This window comes from Nakaseomyces bracarensis (assembly GCF_045282275.1).
Source record: "Nakaseomyces bracarensis strain CBM3 chromosome Unknown Scaff4_1, whole genome shotgun sequence".
NCBI classification, from domain to species: domain Eukaryota; kingdom Fungi; phylum Ascomycota; class Saccharomycetes; order Saccharomycetales; family Saccharomycetaceae; genus Nakaseomyces; species Nakaseomyces bracarensis.
In genome coordinates this window covers 449,847-467,725 of record NW_027263964.1, presented here as the reverse complement: position 1 = coordinate 467,725, position 17,879 = coordinate 449,847, and the positions used below count along the sequence as shown (strand labels likewise).

At 35.3% G+C, this 17,879-nt stretch overlaps 9 protein-coding genes across 9 annotated transcripts; 5 read left to right on the top strand and 4 right to left on the bottom strand.

Moving 5' to 3' along the window:
* Positions 1-41: 41 nt before the first annotated feature.
* On the bottom strand, positions 42-947 carry MCR1 (cytochrome-b5 reductase; the record flags this gene model as incomplete). The annotated part of the gene is made up of 1 exon (XM_071051014.1): positions 42-947. The coding sequence occupies one exon, from the start codon at positions 945-947 to the stop codon at positions 42-44; it is 906 nt and encodes a 301-aa protein (XP_070908226.1).
* A 1,154-nt stretch (positions 948-2,101) lies between these two features.
* Positions 2,102-3,091, top strand: NNR2 (NADHX dehydratase; the record flags this gene model as incomplete). The annotated part of the gene is made up of 1 exon (XM_071051013.1): positions 2,102-3,091. The coding sequence occupies one exon, from the start codon at positions 2,102-2,104 to the stop codon at positions 3,089-3,091; it is 990 nt and encodes a 329-aa protein (XP_070908225.1).
* A 1,127-nt stretch (positions 3,092-4,218) lies between these two features.
* On the top strand, positions 4,219-4,962 carry GPM1 (phosphoglycerate mutase GPM1; the record flags this gene model as incomplete). The annotated part of the gene is made up of 1 exon (XM_071051012.1): positions 4,219-4,962. The coding sequence occupies one exon, from the start codon at positions 4,219-4,221 to the stop codon at positions 4,960-4,962; it is 744 nt and encodes a 247-aa protein (XP_070908224.1).
* Positions 4,963-5,346: 384 nt separating this feature from the next.
* On the top strand, positions 5,347-5,550 carry RNJ42_00841 (uncharacterized protein; the record flags this gene model as incomplete). Its single annotated transcript, XM_071051011.1, has 1 exon — positions 5,347-5,550. The coding sequence occupies one exon, from the start codon at positions 5,347-5,349 to the stop codon at positions 5,548-5,550; it is 204 nt and encodes a 67-aa protein (XP_070908223.1).
* A 282-nt stretch (positions 5,551-5,832) lies between these two features.
* Positions 5,833-6,594, bottom strand: SRP102 (Signal recognition particle receptor subunit beta; the record flags this gene model as incomplete). Its single annotated transcript, XM_071051010.1, has 1 exon — positions 5,833-6,594. One exon carries the CDS (start codon positions 6,592-6,594, stop codon positions 5,833-5,835), a length of 762 nt encoding a protein of 253 aa, XP_070908222.1.
* Positions 6,595-7,093: 499 nt separating this feature from the next.
* RSM22 (tRNA methyltransferase RSM22) lies at positions 7,094-9,010 on the top strand (the record flags this gene model as incomplete). Its single annotated transcript, XM_071051009.1, has 1 exon — positions 7,094-9,010. The coding sequence occupies one exon, from the start codon at positions 7,094-7,096 to the stop codon at positions 9,008-9,010; it is 1,917 nt and encodes a 638-aa protein (XP_070908221.1).
* A 314-nt stretch (positions 9,011-9,324) lies between these two features.
* RNJ42_00838 (uncharacterized protein) lies at positions 9,325-10,563 on the bottom strand (the record flags this gene model as incomplete). The annotated part of the gene is made up of 1 exon (XM_071051008.1): positions 9,325-10,563. One exon carries the CDS (start codon positions 10,561-10,563, stop codon positions 9,325-9,327), a length of 1,239 nt encoding a protein of 412 aa, XP_070908220.1.
* Positions 10,564-16,219: 5,656 nt separating this feature from the next.
* On the top strand, positions 16,220-16,651 carry ELF1 (Elf1p; the record flags this gene model as incomplete). The annotated part of the gene is made up of 1 exon (XM_071051007.1): positions 16,220-16,651. The coding sequence occupies one exon, from the start codon at positions 16,220-16,222 to the stop codon at positions 16,649-16,651; it is 432 nt and encodes a 143-aa protein (XP_070908219.1).
* Positions 16,652-17,102: 451 nt separating this feature from the next.
* RCN1 (Rcn1p) lies at positions 17,103-17,693 on the bottom strand (the record flags this gene model as incomplete). The annotated part of the gene is made up of 1 exon (XM_071051006.1): positions 17,103-17,693. The coding sequence occupies one exon, from the start codon at positions 17,691-17,693 to the stop codon at positions 17,103-17,105; it is 591 nt and encodes a 196-aa protein (XP_070908218.1).
* Positions 17,694-17,879: the final 186 nt, after the last annotated feature.

Below are 17,879 nucleotides of genomic sequence, written 5' to 3'. Positions count from 1 at the left end.
TTTATTGTTACACTTTTTGTGTACTTAATATGCCATGTCCCTTAGAACTTGAAAACTTGTTCTGGAGAGAATCCAAGTTCCTTCAAAGCACCAGTCAATTCACCTTGTTCCATTGGAGACTTCTTTTGACCAGATAAGATATCCATCAAAGGTGGTGGACCGCATACAAAGACGACTGTCTTTTCCTTTGGGCCAGCAGCATTCTTAGCTAAGAAGTCCTTAGTGATATAGCCAACGTTACCATCGAACTTACCAGATGGGTCCTTGTCAACAAAGTAGGTAATCTTTACTTGGTCTGGGTGCTTCTTTTGGATTTCGTCTAGTTCTTTCTTCAATAAGATGTCATTAGGAGTTCTGCTACCGTAATATAGGTTAACCTTTGTTTTATCTTCAGGGTTCTTAGCGATGTGATGAAGCAATTGATACAATGGGGTTATACCAGAACCACCACCAATCAAAGTCAATGTGTCGTATGAGTTAGCCTTCCATTGCCACTTTGGGATAGGACCTTGGAAGGACAAGGTGTCCTTTGGTTTCAATTGGAACAAGTGGTCAGTCATTTTACCACCTTCGTAATGCTTAACCACCAATTCCAAGTAACCCTTGTCTTCTAGGTCATTGACTGGAGTGTATGGTCTAATAACTGGAGAACCCTTTGGGGTCATGAACTTAGTCAACAAGGCAGAGGCTAATGTTAGACCACTGACAGCATCGTCGGATGGCAACTTGAAGAAGAATCTCTTGGTGTCTGGAGACTCGTCGTAAACCTTCTCTAGCTCCAAGTCGATCCACTTCTTGTCACCAATGAAGACCTTTGGGTTTTCATTTCTAACCGTGGAAGCATTCCATGAGGAACTCAAATAGGTAGCACCAACACCAACAGCGATGGCACCAATGGCGTATGGAAGAATCCTTTGAGTTGGGCGAGCGAATCTAGCAAAAGACATAGTGTTTTGTATTGTTTATATTGTGTTTGTATCAATATATTTTTATTCTATTTACCAAAATATATGAAAACTACTTCAAATGTATTTAAACAACTGAAGAAAAAGTTAGGATCCAGAAATACAGTGACTATATATAATCTAAGGAAACATAGTTATTTCTTTTCCTCTGTGTACAACCCTATATGCATAATAGAAATATGAGAGAATAAACTACGGGGACAAGATGACCTGTAAATCCATGGAATTCAGCCGGAAACATACAAAGTATCTTACACAGTTCACAGTTGGCCAAATTTGGGACTATAAAAAAAGACCAACTACCCTTTCTTAGGGTCGAGAGAAAGTTGATAGTTGGAGGTCAAAATTACCAACATTTTAGATATAGATAGATATCAGGAGTAGCTCCTCGCTAGCTAATGCTTTGATACTTTTTGCTCATCTTGCTCAACCCTGGCTATTACTACCTCTCCTTCTAGCCCTTCAACTACTGTCTCATACTAAGTGTGTGTGTCTCAACCCAAACCTTGAATCATTGAGCTGATTGGCTCCCAAACATTGAGTCGATACTGTCATCCACCCTCGAGAGAGTACTTGCAAATACTCAGAGCACTATTAACAAACTACTACATACATACAAACATAAATTACGTCATAGCAGTAAAAAGGCCCCTCTAAATAGAAAACCATTAACCTCCTATCAAACAGCCGTAGAAAATAGAAACTACTAAAAGAAAACAGGGCTAGCGCACCCGACCAAGAGCTGCAGCCCGGCCCGCAACTCTTCCGCGTGCTGCGTAGCGAGTTGTCGGCACGATTCTGAATGGTAAAAGAAAATTTTGTACGTCGTTATCTAAGACAAGTCGTCTAAGTCCTAAAGGTGTACCCTTAATATTTTAAGGGTAAAGGGGAAGGTGGTAACAATTAGGGTGATTATGTCTCACCTGACTTATCGTTAAATTTTATCTTTCATGTGGTTATTCGTATATTAGTACCTAATTAATTTTAAGGGATCATCTCCGTATTTAGTATTAATATTAGCGATGATATATATATATATATATATATCTAATTATATGGACAGATATCCGGTATTCTAGTTTACATGTGTCAGTTTCACTCACTTCAATCCCTCCCTCAATTGTAAAGGTACAACCATGCTGTCAAAACTATCACATAGAGAGCTGATTAAGTTGGCCCATAGAGAGTGTATACCTCCGTTGCTGTCGTCATTCCATAAAGGCCAGGCTGGAGGACGTGTTTGTGTAATTGGTGGGTGCGAAGACTACACAGGTGCACCGTACTTCAGCGCCAATGCTGCTGCACTAATGGGTTGTGATTTGACCCACGTGATTTGTGAGTACAATGCTGCTACTGTGATTAAGTCTTATACTCCAAACCTGATGGTGCATCCATATCTTCGAATGAGTAACAGCCATCTACCCAATGGTGATGTTATTAAGTCAGAGATGTCTAAGGTGAAACAATTACTAGAACGGATGCATGTGATAGTAATTGGGCCGGGTCTTGGAAGAGACTCCGATATGTTGGACGCTGTAAAAGAGATCATACGTTATGATCTCGAGGAGCTGGACGGTAAATTGCCAATTGTTATAGACGCTGATGGTTTATATTTGGTGAGCCAGGACAAGGAGGCTCAGGATATAATTAAACGGTTCCCAAAGGGTAGAGTCATCTTAACACCGAATGTAGTTGAGATGAAGCGTATCCGTGACTCACTAAGTTCATCGTGTTCCGATGAACAAGACATTGTCCGTGAACTAAACTGCATCCTAGTGGAGAAGGGACAAACAGACCAGATTTTCTGTAACGACAAGGATAAGGTTCTGAAATGCGAACAAGAAGGAAGTAATAAACGTGTTGGTGGCCAAGGAGACACCCTCTCAGGTACCATTGCTTGTATGCTGGCATATAGTCGTGCCATACACGACTACAAGATATGGAAACCCAAGGACCCCTCCACCCTAGTAAAAGAATGGACAGACTACGCAATGCTCAGCTGTTATATTGGATGCAGCGTCACCAGGGAATGTGCCCGTCTTGCTTTTAAAGCCCGCGGTCGCGCTATGCAAACTACAGACCTTAACGATCGTGTCGGTGAAGTATATGCAGAGATGTTCGACTAAATGATTAAACTATGTCATAATGAAATGTATATATATTTATGTAGCTTTACAAAATATATAAAGTAAACTTTACAATATATAACGTAGACTTTTACAAGAGACAAACAGTCGATGACAACTATCACTATATACTAAGCCCAGTTGTTAATACCAACCCTCCGGAGTTAATTTAATGTTTAGTACACCATTCCTTTCTGATCGCATAGAAAAATTACCAAATACACGAGACAATTTGGTCCGGGTAATATACTATAATGTCACATGACCACAACTTCCAGTTCCAAGGTTCAATCTTAAAGAAACAAATACCGGGTAAACCGGCTTCCACTAATTATAAGAAAAAAAAAGAAATGAAATAAACAAAAGACAACAGAAAACAGGAATGCCAAAAGGATTTGTGATCCGATTGAGATTCCACTAGTCGTGCTCGCTGGCACCAACACAAAACAAAAATAGCGCGCTGTGTGGGCAGCCACTGCCTATGGTCCACATGCAGGAAAAGAAACATCATAATACCAACATTAAAAAGGGCCTTCTCTCTCTCTCTCTCTCTCTCTCTGCCATTGTGTGATGAAAAGAAAATCGTTATTTAAATTTTGATGGCCTTGTGATGTTTGAACCAGACGCTATACTGCTCTCTACAGGTAGAGTGAACTACAGACTAAAGCTAGCTTTGATATTACCTACTAAGAGTTATAAACTAGAATAGGTCTCTCACTCTTCTCACTCTTTTAGTGTGGTAAAAAAACCTGGACATTGTCTGCCAACTCCATAAACCTTGTAGTATCTTATAATACCTTGTAGTATCTTATAGTACTTTGTAGTACCTTGAAGTACTATGCAGTACCATATAGTATATTGTAGTACCTTGAAGAAGAACTGTGATCCAAAAAGCAATTAATTGGGAAAACTGTTCTTTCTGTTTTCTTTTTCCGCACTACAATAGAAAGACAATTATATATATATAAGAGGCCACAATGTTGCTGGTGGCTAGCGAAATGTTTTTCAATTGAAAAGGAATTCTATTCTATTGTAGTTTCTTGTTTTATTAGTTTTCATTTGTTTTTTTTTAAACTTTGTTTCTTCTTTAATAACTCCAAACCACACACACATTAAATAAATCAGCAATGCCAAAGTTAGTTTTAGTTAGACACGGTCAATCCGAATGGAACGAGAAGAACTTGTTCACCGGTTGGGTTGATGTTAGATTGTCCGCCAAGGGTGAACAAGAAGCCAAGAGAGCTGGTGAACTTTTGAAGGAGAAGAGCGTCCACCCAGATGTCTTGTACACTTCCAAGCTATCCAGAGCTATCCAAACCGCTAACATTGCTTTGTCTGAAGCTGACAGATTGTGGATCCCAGTCAAGAGATCCTGGAGATTGAACGAAAGACACTACGGTGACTTGCAAGGTAAGGACAAGGCCGAAACTTTGGAAAAGTTCGGTGAAGAGAAGTTCAACATCTACAGAAGATCCTTCGATGTCCCACCTCCAGTTATCGCTGACGACTCTCCATACTCCCAAAAGAACGACGAGAGATACAGAGACGTTGACCCATCTGTCTTGCCAGCTACTGAATCTTTGGCTCTAGTCATTGACAGATTGTTGCCATACTGGCAAGATGTTATCGCCAAGGACTTGTTGGCCGGTAAGACTGTTATGATCGCCGCCCACGGTAACTCCTTGAGAGGTTTGGTCAAGCACTTGGAAGGTATCTCCGATGCTGACATCGCCGGTTTGAACATCCCAACTGGTATCCCATTGGTCTTCGAATTGGACGAAAACTTGAAGCCAACCAAGCCATCTTACTACTTGGACCCAGAAGCCGCCGCTGCCGGTGCCGCTGCTGTCGCTAACCAAGGTAAGAAATAAGCTTAAATTATTGAAAGAACGAAACAAATAAGGATTTATATTCCTTTTATCATTTTTTTTATTCAATACAATAATTTATACTTATAATTAGCTTACACTTTAGAGGAAACTTTTATACGTTAATGAACTATATAAAGATACACATTCAATAGAATACGACAACATCTTTTTTTTTTAATTGTTTTTTAATAGAATAGAACCATGAAGAGCACTAATTAGAAAGAATAGAATTTAATTTCTATTTAGTAATACTGTACGTTTTTAATTAAGCTTAATCACAATATCTAAACAAAATAAAAAGCGTTGCACTTCAAAAAGGAAGCTTCACAAGAAATTTCTGAGCCACTTTTGATGATATCAATCAATAGGAACCGTGGGCTTTAAATGAAGCGTTTAGCAGCGGATGTGGCTCTCTTTGTTTACTACATTGCGTGGCTCCTTCTACCTCTGCTGGAACTAGAAGGTCAATGGCCATGGCTTTTCCCACTGCCGAGTCAGTATGCGATATACTTGCCCATCTTTCTACTTCTGGTAGGTTTCACTATTGTGGGTACTTATCTTTCCTATATACTTTTGAAAGGTAAATGATTACTTTATACGTTTGGTATGTATATTATATTTAGAAAGATGACAACATCGAACCATTTTGTTATGTAAATAAGGCATATTTTTTCACAATTTTCTTCTTTAGATTTATTTTAAATGAGAGATTCCTTTATTCAATTGGATGTTCAGTATCTCGTTGTTTATACAATCTATGATAGGCAGCCTCAATTTAACAATAATGTGCTTATCTTTTATTAGTTAAAATTCGTTACAACGGAAAACATATATACATAATACATTATATAAAATCGCTTTCATTTTTCTTTAAACCAGATGTTCTTTGATCCATTCATACCATGAATCTGTGTTTCCTTTTAGAACACTACCAGCCTGAATATCTAATTCACCTTCTAGATGCTCAAATTTGAAGCCCTTTGAGATATCAAAATTTAAATTCAAGGCCTCATTTTCGTCATTTTCGTCCAACATACTGTTTTCAACGTTAATCAGCGATTTCTTTCTTCTCTCTAACACTTTGGTTATCTCGGCTTCTAATGCCTGTTTTATCTTGGCTGGTTGCCTAGCGGTGAATGATTCACTTTTATTGCAGGCAATCAGAATATCAACAGGCTCTCTGGTTCTCTCAATGGCCAATAATATGTTCGTTAAAAATTCAGCAGTATCCGTAATATCCTTTGGGTCCTTAGTAGCATCAACAACAAACACAAGGCCCTTCAAATTACCACCTAGCTCTTTCAGATGATCCAACAATTTATATGCTAGTTTTATATGCCCAGGGAACTCTATTAAGGTCGTAGAAGTTCTGTCATATCTCAATACATAAGATGGCTCCTGTGACATAACAGTAAGTTCATTGGTTGTCTGCTCAGTAGTCAATGCATTGAATAAAGCTGTCTTACCACTGTTAGTGGGTCCTGCAATTATAACCGTAGGCGCACGTTGCTTCAACGCACCTTTTCTACTACTGGAGGAAGAGACGAGGCTCCTCCTAGACCGAAGCACTACCAATACAACTGTAGTTAAAATCACCACCAAACAGGCAGCTAAAACACCAACAGGTATCATATTATATTTATTATAAGTTATTTTTGTCCTACTGCTCTCCGTAATATATTTCTTATCCCTACTCAATGGGTTAGCGTGTTTCTTCCTCTATTGCTGTCACGTTCCAGTAGATGAATAGTCAATTGGTTACTTTTGAATAGTGTTTGAAAAGTTTCTAACTGATCTCATGGTATTCAAAGATTAATTAATTAATGTATTAATTTCCAAAATTTCCAAAATTTTTTGAAATTTTCTTGAATTTGACTTTTTTCATTTTCCTTCATACTTCGAGTGGGTTGTAAAATCAAGAACAAAGCCTAACCTTTGAAGGAATCATATGCCATCACGCAGCTGTTTGATTTAGAGGATCTAATCGAGCGACGTAGTTTTAAATTTAGCTAAACCGTCACATAGAAATTATACTTAGTGATAACGAGCCTAGTTTGAATTGGTCTGCACTTCAGCCGTAAATCAGTTATAGAGTATAGCAAACTGGGGACGATAGCTCTTATTTTTTGAAATGGTTGGTAGAAGTCTTATACGGTCATGTCTACAGAAGGGTCGACTGCCATTGTCTACAGCGTATGGTGCTCTAAGTCTACAGAGGTGGAACTCTACTTTTTCCAAGGAAGTTTTACAAGGATTTGATGTGGATGAGAATGTTTCCATTTATAGGAAAGCTAACGGGGAGCTTCGACATGGTACTAATGCAAGAGAAGCTCGCTTACAGCCAGAGACATTGGAAGGCAGAGCAAATCGTTCAGTGATTGAACTGAATAAGGATGTGGCGAGTGTGATAAACGATCATATACTTTCACAGCATATACCCAACAATGTGAGAAGAGTGGCGATGAACTATTTTAATGAGCTTCAGGAGAAAAATAGCTTACATAGACCATGCAAAACTCCTATGGAGGTTGACAGTCATTTGGCTTCCGTATTCCTACAAAACTATGCCGCGATATATCAATCACTATCGGAACTGAAGAAAAGAGTGCCTGATTTTAGACCCAGGAAGATTTTAGACGTAGGTTATGGTCCAGCAACTGGAATAGTGGCCTTCAACGACGTAATGGGACCTGATTATAAACCTGATTTGAAGGATGCTGTCATAATAGGTAATTTAGAAATGCAGAAAAGGGCAAAAATAATTCTGAGCAGACAATTTAACGAAATTCCCGATGCAGAACAAAATATATATAGCGAAGATCAAAATATAGATGAAATACCCATTAAAGATGATGTTGTGGGCCCCATCACTACAAAAAAAATTAAGATTATGACTAATTTGAGAAGTTCATCACCAAGTGCTCAGCAATATGATTTAATCATTATAACTCATCAGCTTCTAAAATCCAAAGAGAAATTTAACACCCAGATCGATGAAAATATCACTCACTTTTTAAACGTTCTAGCGCCTGGCGGTCATATTGTAATTATAGAGAGAGGGAATCCGATTGGGTACGAAACTGTGGCTAAAGCAAGACAAATTATACTACGTCCAGAAAACTTTTCAAATGAAGTTGGTAAAATCCCAAGGCCTTGGATGAAAGGAGCGCTAAGCAATATGTTCAGAGAAAATAGTAATGAATACAATGTTAGTAAATCCGGTGAATTTAAACCTAATTATTACCTAACAGAAATTGCACCATATCCCCATCATGCAAAAGATGTACTTCAAACTGGAAAGCCTATATACTATGAATTTAAGGATGGAAAAGCATTGAAATTTATTAACTTCCAAAAAATGGTTAAAAGGCCAAAATTTAGTATTGAACTAAAACGAGGGAAATTGTTGTCAGCTTCGTGGGAAAGAGAGAATAAACGTTTTCTTGATTTACGAGGATCTGGAAGAAGAAATAGTAACGATTATGAAATTATAAACTATTGCTACCTTATAATGGAGAGGTCCAAGTGTGATGAAAATTCCATTGAGAAAATTGAAAGCGAACGGAAAAGACAAATGGAAAACGAACAAAATATAGTTGCCTTTCAAGGTGATGGAACTTCATTAACTTGGCCAAGAATAATAAAGGAGCCTATCAAAAGAAAGGGTCATGTCATTCTTCACTTAATGGCGCCATCAGGTAAAATTGAAAAATGGACAATTCCAAAATCATTTTCTAAGGAAATTTACCATGATGCCAGAAAAGCTGAAAAGGGCGATCTATGGCCGTTTGGTGCTAAAACTAAAGTTCTTGGTATGGCTTCATTGAATGTGGAGAAATTTAAGGAACTAGAAAGGAAAATGATAATTGAATCACGTAGAGAGAAGAAACATGATGAAAGAGATATATCCATTAGCCTTAACGAAATAAATAACATGACTTTAGAACAAGTTGAACAACTGCAACAGTCCGATGGTTCCGAAACTATTGACAATATGAAGAAATTAGCGAAGGCATATGGTTATTATTTTGATAAAAAAAAGAAATAAATTTGATGCAGGGGTACCTCAATAGAAATTAAACTATGTAAATAAAATCGAAATGCCTTCAAATCATGTATATATAATTATTGTGTTAAAATAATTGATAGATACTAAAATATTCTATACTGAATTAAATCTATTACGAATTAGTACTTATTGTAAGTAGCTATAGATGAATAATGAAAAAAAATGCAATTACACATTGGATAATAGTATGAAGTCAAAAAACAAACTCATTTGCCGTATTTCAATATTAGTGTTTTCTGTGTATTAAACAAAATGTAAGTATGAGGATATGCGAAGTCATTAAAAAATCTCATTTAAGAAATAATGCAATTTGAAGAATCAAAAGGTGGCGTTAATTTTTTATCTTTCTTACTTTTTTGTTTTTTTTGCTTAATGTTAGCTTTTAGAGCAGAGGGATCAATCTTTTGATTCTTTTGTTGGATAATTGGTTTAGGCGGTCCTGATGATATTAATTTGGAGAATGTCTTGAACCTTGGGTTGAAAGATGAAGATTTATCAACTGATGCACCATCTTGTATTTCTGAGGGAGTGGCGATGGAGGATGTTTCTGATGTGTGTCTACCCTTTTCGGGTATATTTGTGCTTTGTTTTGTCTTATCAATAAATTTCGATGGTATATTGAGATCATCTAAATCAAGATAATCTTCACCATTACTGGCTTTCATTGGCGAGATATTTTCATTCAAAGAAGTAGGAAAGCGTGTTTTTGACTTGTTGTCTTCACTGAATTCGGATTCAGCCAGTTCATCTATCTTGGTATCGTTTGAAACTGTATCAAAATGCTTTCCACTTAAATGCTTATCAACTAATTTAGAGTTAATTTCACTTTCATATTTCCTTCTAATCCTTTCCTTATTTTTTTCTATCCTATAAAGTAGTGAGAATATTAATTCTTTGACATTTATATTATGCTTGGACGACGTTTCAAAGTAATCTTGTTCGTAATTGAGCCCAAGTTCAGTCAAGAAGTTTGAGATTTCACTGAATTCTACTTTATCTTCCATGTAATAATCTATCTTAGTATTACAAAATACAATTGGAATATTCTCTTCTCCTTGCAGGGAGTCCTTTATTAGTGTATAGTACTCTCTCAAATTATCGAAGGATACATGCCATTTACCATCGAAGCAGATAACAACAGCATCTGATTGCCTTACTTGCAGAGTCCTCAATTCGTCCGAATAATGCTCTGAGATGTCATTAATATTGGCATCAAGAATTTCAACATTTATATGATCTTTTTTAGTATATTGAAACCGATGTGCTTTATCCATATTAAAATCTACAACATCTCGTTCATTTATGACACCATTATCACTTAAATCCTTAGCAGAATAGTATTGTATCCTCTTTCTATATATATCATCAGAATATGAATCTTCATCTATATTCTCATAGGAGTCAGTGAGCCATTTAATGATCATCGAAGTCTTCCCTACCTTAGGGTCTCCTATTACCATAATTCTAGAGGAGTCATCTAGACATCTAGGCTTCTTATCAGAGTCATCTGAATTGAAAAGCAGCGGAATCATATCACTCTCACACGGTTCCAATTATTTATGCCTTTTTACCGTTCTTTCTTTTTTTTTGAAAAAATTATTCTTTAATGAAGTAGGTACTTTACTTTGTTATACTTTATTTCAGTATTCTTCAATTCTTCCAATAATGTTTAATGAGCGTTGTATATCCCTATCTATCAATTTAAGGCTGTGTTTTCTGAAATATTGTATCTAACGATAAAAAAAAAAAAAATAAATTATTTAGTCCTATCGAAAAGATAACCTGGGGATGCAATGATATTCTTCTTCTTATCAAGTAAATAATAATTGGTTTCTTATAGTAAAATAATCTTTCGAATATAATTTATCTTCTTTTTTTTTTTTTAGTTTTTTTTTGTTTAATTTAAAAGTTATCAGCCGGTCCCAAAAGAAAATAAAATAAAAATGATACTATAGCTACCTTCTTTGCCGATTACACTTATATAATGTATTACAAACAGCAGCAATAAAATATACCAAACCAAGCTAAAATAAAAAAAAACTTTTCAGATACCTTATCCTAACTTTTTCTTTTTCTTTTTTTATAATTTTTTTTTTTATATATTAGGTTTCCTCCTTAAGCCATACAGTTATCTAGCATAAAAGAGCCACTAGATTATATGTTAATGACTACTACGGCCAAAAACAAAATACTTTTCTTAGTTTTATAACCATAAATTTTGTCTAATATAAAGGAATTTACATTATAGTCCATAAAAAACATAACAAAAAAAAATTATAATAAAAGAAATCGAACTGTCAGTGATCTTTTTCATATTGGTTGGCCTTCTAAAAAAAAGAAAGAAATTTTCATCTCACTCTAACAAATCCCGCAGATGTTCCGCATTTAAATAAAAGTTCTCGGCTTTCTTTTTTATTTAATAGCTGCTCGAGAAAATATATCGAATCTTCTACACAGCGTAAATCAGTTATTCCGATAAAATAATCATAGCTACAATGTTTTCTGAGTAAAAATGGGGAGTTGTTTGGAAGCATTTGGCAAACGATCGTAGAATGACCAGCAGTGGACCCTGAGATCTGCAGGGCGGGCAGATCTAAAAAATGTGGTGGGACCAGTTTTTGTCTTCCTCAGTTTTTGTCCTATCCATGCTTTTTTTTTTGTACTTTCCATGCTTTTTTCCCTTGTTTCTTTTTTCTTTTTCTTTTACTTCATTTTTCTATGAGCTCTTCTCTGAAGAGTTCTGTGGGAAAATGAAGCTGTCTTCTATTATTTTTTTTTATAATCCTTCCATTAAATATTTTTCTATTCTTTTTCAGGTCATGTTAGAAAATGCTGTACGGCGAAACAGACTTGCATATGTCTTTACAGGCAACACAAGTTTGAACTTCGTTTTTTTTTTTTTAAGAATGGGACGTACGAAGAGAGAGAGATATTCAAAAAGTGGCTTCTTTTTTTTATTTTTTTTTTCTCTTTCTCCTTCGCTTTCTGTATTAAAGAACATGTGGCCTGCGACATTTTGGGACAAATAACCGAATCTTCGGTTTACAATTCCGTCAATTCCGTTTCTTATAAGGATCAGACGCCCTTCATCAGCTTATCAAAACGTAATATCACTCAATAACATTCAAAAGACAGTAAAGAACATGATGCAGACAGCACAGTAAGGCTTAGCAAAGCATATTGCAGAAACCTTAGAAATAGCATTAGTTTATTCTTACCACGTTTTATTTGAAAGTGACATAACTATTAATACCCGCACTCTTTGAGAATGTTTCGGACCACGGTCGTACTACTGGTTTCTCTACACCGGGTTGGAAAGATCACAAACTACACCATATCTATTGATACATCAACTATCGTTTTTCAGATGAAAAAAACACCACTATACAATGATAATACAATTTTAACATCATGAGTTATAAACTTTGCCATAGCGTGGTGGTATAGATTTCCCCTGATTCACAAGATCGTAAAAAAATTGCCATAACGTGATAATTTAATGATCCCCCCCCCCCCTGGACTTCAATAACATCCTGATTATGCAAACAGTTCTAGAACATATATTTGTCTATATGAAGGGACTCTTCGAAGAATGCCAAAAAAAGCTTCTTAATGCTAAACGTTAGATTCGACCAACCACGTGTGCTCACCTTTTTTTTTTATTTGTTCTAGTAAAATAACTAGCAATAAGACCGTTGTACAGGTTCTGCTTTGTTATTAAAATAAATATTCAATGAAGAATACAACCATAACAATGATGAAAAAGAAAAAAGTTAATAAAAAAAAAGAAATTTCAATTTACGAGTGTTGTACTCTACAATATGTGTGGTAGGTAACAGGTACAAAATTCATTCCTTTTAGCAATTGATAAAAAAAAAAGAAAAACTAATAATGCGAAGAAAATGATTTCTCTTGCTTTATTTGAGAAGAAAATTAACGACAAGACCTCCCGAGCTCGGAGCTAAGGGAGATCGATTTGAATTAACGTTTTATTTTATTTCGAGTTTTTTTTTCTGATATTCAATGCGTGATGTTTGTAAGGACATCTGCCTATTTTTCGTATTTATCCTCTTTTCTCCACCCATTTCTGTGATTATATTTACGATTATGAATAGCAGTTGTTATGCTTTTCTGAATATATAGAAAGAACAAGCGAATAGAAGTCAAAACCATGTTAGTCAATATGGTTGTACCTGATATTTTTAGGAAATACTGGAGATTAATATCCGAGGGTGTCCCCTTTTTTTCTTTCTTTATTTCTACTTTATTTTTATTTCTTTCGTTAGTAATAAACAATTTACAACCACTTATAGAACAACCTCTTACATTGCCTAGTTAAAGAAAAAAAAAATACCTCCTCTATACTGCTGTACTCGGCCATTCAATAATGTTATGTAATCTACGCGCTTCTCTTGTACTATTCAATATGCAATGTTCTACATGTTTTTGTTGTTGTTGTTTCAGATTTCATAGAAGAGTATTTTTTTCTACCATGTCTTAGCCTAATCTCCTATTTTAGTTGAAGGCAATAAATCAGTATGTGACACTGATGTTCAATAATGGATTTATAGTATAGCAGAAACTTGGGGAACAATGCTACTATTCTTTCTACTTTTTGTCAATTTGTCCTCATGTCTCGATGAAATAACCAGATCTGCCGACGGACGGATCCGTTCTAGTCCTGCATTATTTATAGGGAGAGACGAAAAATAAAGAACCAGATTCCCTCATATGGTAATTGTGGGAACAACTGAGCCAGATACATGTGAAGGATAACGAAAATAAATAAGCTTCCGAAGAAATGCAAGTACAAAGTACTTTCTTACTCTACCTATTTTCTGTCTTAAGTTCTTTCTCTTGCCGTCCGACTGGGTGTTTATCACACGTGGAAGCTAAAAAAGTTTACCGCGATCAGCTTACGGCAAAAAATACAACAAAAAACGAGCCTACAGAAACGAACGGAGAAGATGGGAAAAAAAGTTATAGAAGGAATAATCTACCGAGAAATACCGCAGATCCATGAGATCTACAAATAGCTTCAAAAAAAGCTTTTTTTCCTCTGTTCGAGGTTTCTCTTGCGGTCCATAAAAATAAGATATAATAAAAAACTTGAAAAAATTGAATAAGGACCCTTGCTGTTAGTTTAAAAAAAATGCTTGCAGGTTAGCAAAAGCCAAAAAGCTTTGTTATCATGCAATTAAGTTTTAAAACTCAAACACGTGATGGCCACCAAGCGTAAACCAAGAATTTTGATATTCAGGTACAAGTGATTATTATAAGATATATACGTTATATAAGAGATGTGATAACTACAATAGATTATTTTTTTACAAAAGACGTTGCCGCCTGAGTTTCATATATTGTTAAAAGAAGAACAATACAATAATGGATAAAAGCAACATGTAGACAAGACTATAATTTAGATTTTTTTGCACTAACTTTCTTATGGTGGGGCGGTGATAGAATGCAAAAAAAGAGATAAGAGGGAGAGAGAGAAGAAAGAGAAACAGGCTAACATTACGCCAACTTTAGTAATCTTACAGAAACATGTTCTTTTTACAAGATGTGACTATTACATACTCTCCGAGCCATTGCATAATATCAACCAAAAAAATATAAAAAAATACATCTTGTTATTTTAATCCTTAGTTATCAGTATTATATATTAGTCAGCACTTATGTGAGTATTTGATAAAAAAAACGTTCTACGGGAGTTTCTTGAGGCTGAGCGACTAAAATCTAAAGGAAAAAAAAGAAGATAAAGAAAAAGACAAAAAAAATGGCTACGGTAAGACATAATAAGATTGACGAAGACCATTACATTAAGCGACAAAAACGCTACGTAACAAAAGGAAGACAACAGAGAGAAGAGCCATTGTTTGGAATGTATTGAAAGCAGATGAACAAAAAATATGTGGTCCTCCAATGCTATACAGACTATGAATGCCTTCCATTGTTTGTCCTAAGAACAATGAACTTGATTGAACAAACTATTTTTCTTTTTCTTTTTATATGGACTTTTTTATTATTATATGTCCACTTCCATTGTTTCAACCAACAATGGAAGTGACGGGGGAGAGTAATCTTGCTTATTCATTTAACCACCGACGTGGAATTCTGTACATGTCCTCTTCTAAAGTCTATCTCTATGTTTTCCTATTTGTCTTTTCATTCGAAAGAGGTCCTTTTCACTATAGTCTATTAGCATTCTATTCACAATTCCGGTTTTATTCAACAAGTCTCTGAACACTTAGAAATAAAACATAATATATTATTATAATCGAAATGATTGCACTTGATCGTATTTTTTTTATTTTATCAAATTGTTAGTAAACCAACATTAAAACTCTTTTAATAATATCTTATTAATAGAGGTACCTCTTTATACACACTAAGCTTATTATTACTTTGCAGGCTATAAAACCAGACTCTCAAATAACGCAAATCCTTAGTTGGTAAGAGAATCTTGAGGGCACCATTGCAAGAAAAATCCAAAACTTGGTATGATAACACAATTCTAGTTATATTGCGATATCTCTGTTCTAGATTTCTCACTATACCTAAACTGTTGACGTTATAATAACCAAATTCTAGATTTAATATGACGAAGCCAAGCCTCGATCTAATGAAATCATGAAATCGATAACAAATGAATATGTAATATATACTATCCATTGCAATGAACCGTCGATGGATGGTTTAACGTAAGTCAATATATTAACTTTTACGGTAAATATATCTAGATTGTAAAGGCAACTTGTTTAGAAAATGCACCAAAGCCTAAACTACTAGTATTTAATGTTTAAATGAATATTAAAATATATATTATGTAACTTGCTACATCATCTAATACGTACTGTAGGTGAAATTTTTTTTCTTTAAAAACACTTTATCTTGTCTGTGCGGGTTTTTCTTTTGCAGACAGCGATTTTCAGATGGCGTATGAGCATTGAAACTCAATGATGTCCAAGAGTGAGCTAAGGAATTGCGATTCGGATGGATTGGGAAGTAACTGGAGCCCATCCAGATGACCATTAGCGGAGGAAGATTTGCTAGAGTAGATCTTGCACTTATATTTTATACATTTATCTGTGGAGAATTGTAATTCAGAATAAAACAAGGTATTTATTATAAAATAATAACATCAGAATAAGGTTCTTTAAAACTTTTATTTAATACATACACAACATGGGTAAGAGAAAGAAGTCTAGTAGAGGTCCAGTTAAAAGGGTTGTCCAGAAACTTGATACTAAGTTTAACTGTTTGTTTTGTAATCACGAGCATTCTGTGACATGTACGCTGGATAAGAAGAATTCTATAGGTCATTTGTCATGCAAAATCTGTGGCCAATCATTCCAAACCAGAATAAATTCGTTATCACAACCTGTTGATGTATACAGCGATTGGTTTGATGCTGTTGAAGAGGTCAATTCTGGTAGAGGTAGTGATTCCGAGAACGATAAAGACGATGAGAATTCGGACAGTGATTATGAGAGTGATTCAGATGCTGCCCCTGCCGGCCAGGATTCTGATGAACAGGAATTAGAGTCTGATGAGGACGAAAGAATCGGTGCTGCGAAGAGGGGAAGAGGTGCTCTTGTAGACAGTGATGATGAGTGATATGAATATTAAACGGAGTTACTTTTTTTTATAGTGTCACTATGCAATATGAAAAGGAGGACAATCAAAATAGATAAAAATGAGAATAAAGTCATTAAAATTATGCATATAGTATTTTATAATACCTATTTTCCATAGAGATTTGATAATTGGGCAATTTTAAAGGGCTTCATGTTTTTTCCGGTCTATCCACTAAAGTTTCGCATTAGCCACACGATTATAACAATATTTGAGTGTTTGTCGTAAGCTATATAGAGCTAAATCAATCTTTAGTATCCCATAAATAACAATTCCTAATACTATTTTTAACAGTGTATTATCACCCAACTACTTTTATAAAACTGCGCCAACTTATGGTAACATCAAAAAAGACATAGAAATATAACAAGAATCGTCATCGGTATTCTTGTAAATTTTTATTGTTATTAGCTATTTACAATTGGTGTGAAAACTAATCTTCTATATCATCAAAAATCGATTTTGGTGGTAAAGCAGTCCGTACTCCTTCTAAGGTTGGACCGCTGTTATCAATGTCATCACATGTATCGACTGTAATTTTACCCACTGATGACTCAACTGCAACAAAAGATGTTGCCTTATGAAGTGGTCTTAGTATCTCATGGGCATGTGTCTTCATGCTCGGTCTATCCTCGCACTTGGAGTAATCAAATTCTGGTGGTGGCGAGCACGGTGGAGAGATCAAGTACAACTTTTCATGTTCTGGCACCTTCAGATAATCCTTTTCGAGTGTGGCATTTCCCAGTGAGTCTGTCAACGAGTAGTTAAAGATAAGATCCTCACATGGTGGAGTCTCCTTCATTGTGCTCATCACTGCCTCAGAGATGATGTGATCGGGACATACAATTAAACACCTCTTAAAATTCCGCAATATGATCAATTTTATCGGATTGCTCTCCTCTACCCTGAACCGTAGCAGTATGTGCTTCAGAAACCACTCATTAAACAACGGAAGCGTACTAGAATCTGTAATATTAACTTTATTTGAAGTAACTATAATCGTATCAGTCACCAGTGAATCCATTTTATGTATTTAAGTCTCTATTAATTTTTCTATCTCTCTGTCTATATTCTAAGTCTAACAGGTTAAATGACCAAATTCCCGATAAGATCCCTTGTCACAAATGTGTTTATGAGTATGTAAGTTATTGATCAGAACTGGATATAACTCTTTCCTTCTATTAGACAGACAGTACAGTTAGTTGGTATA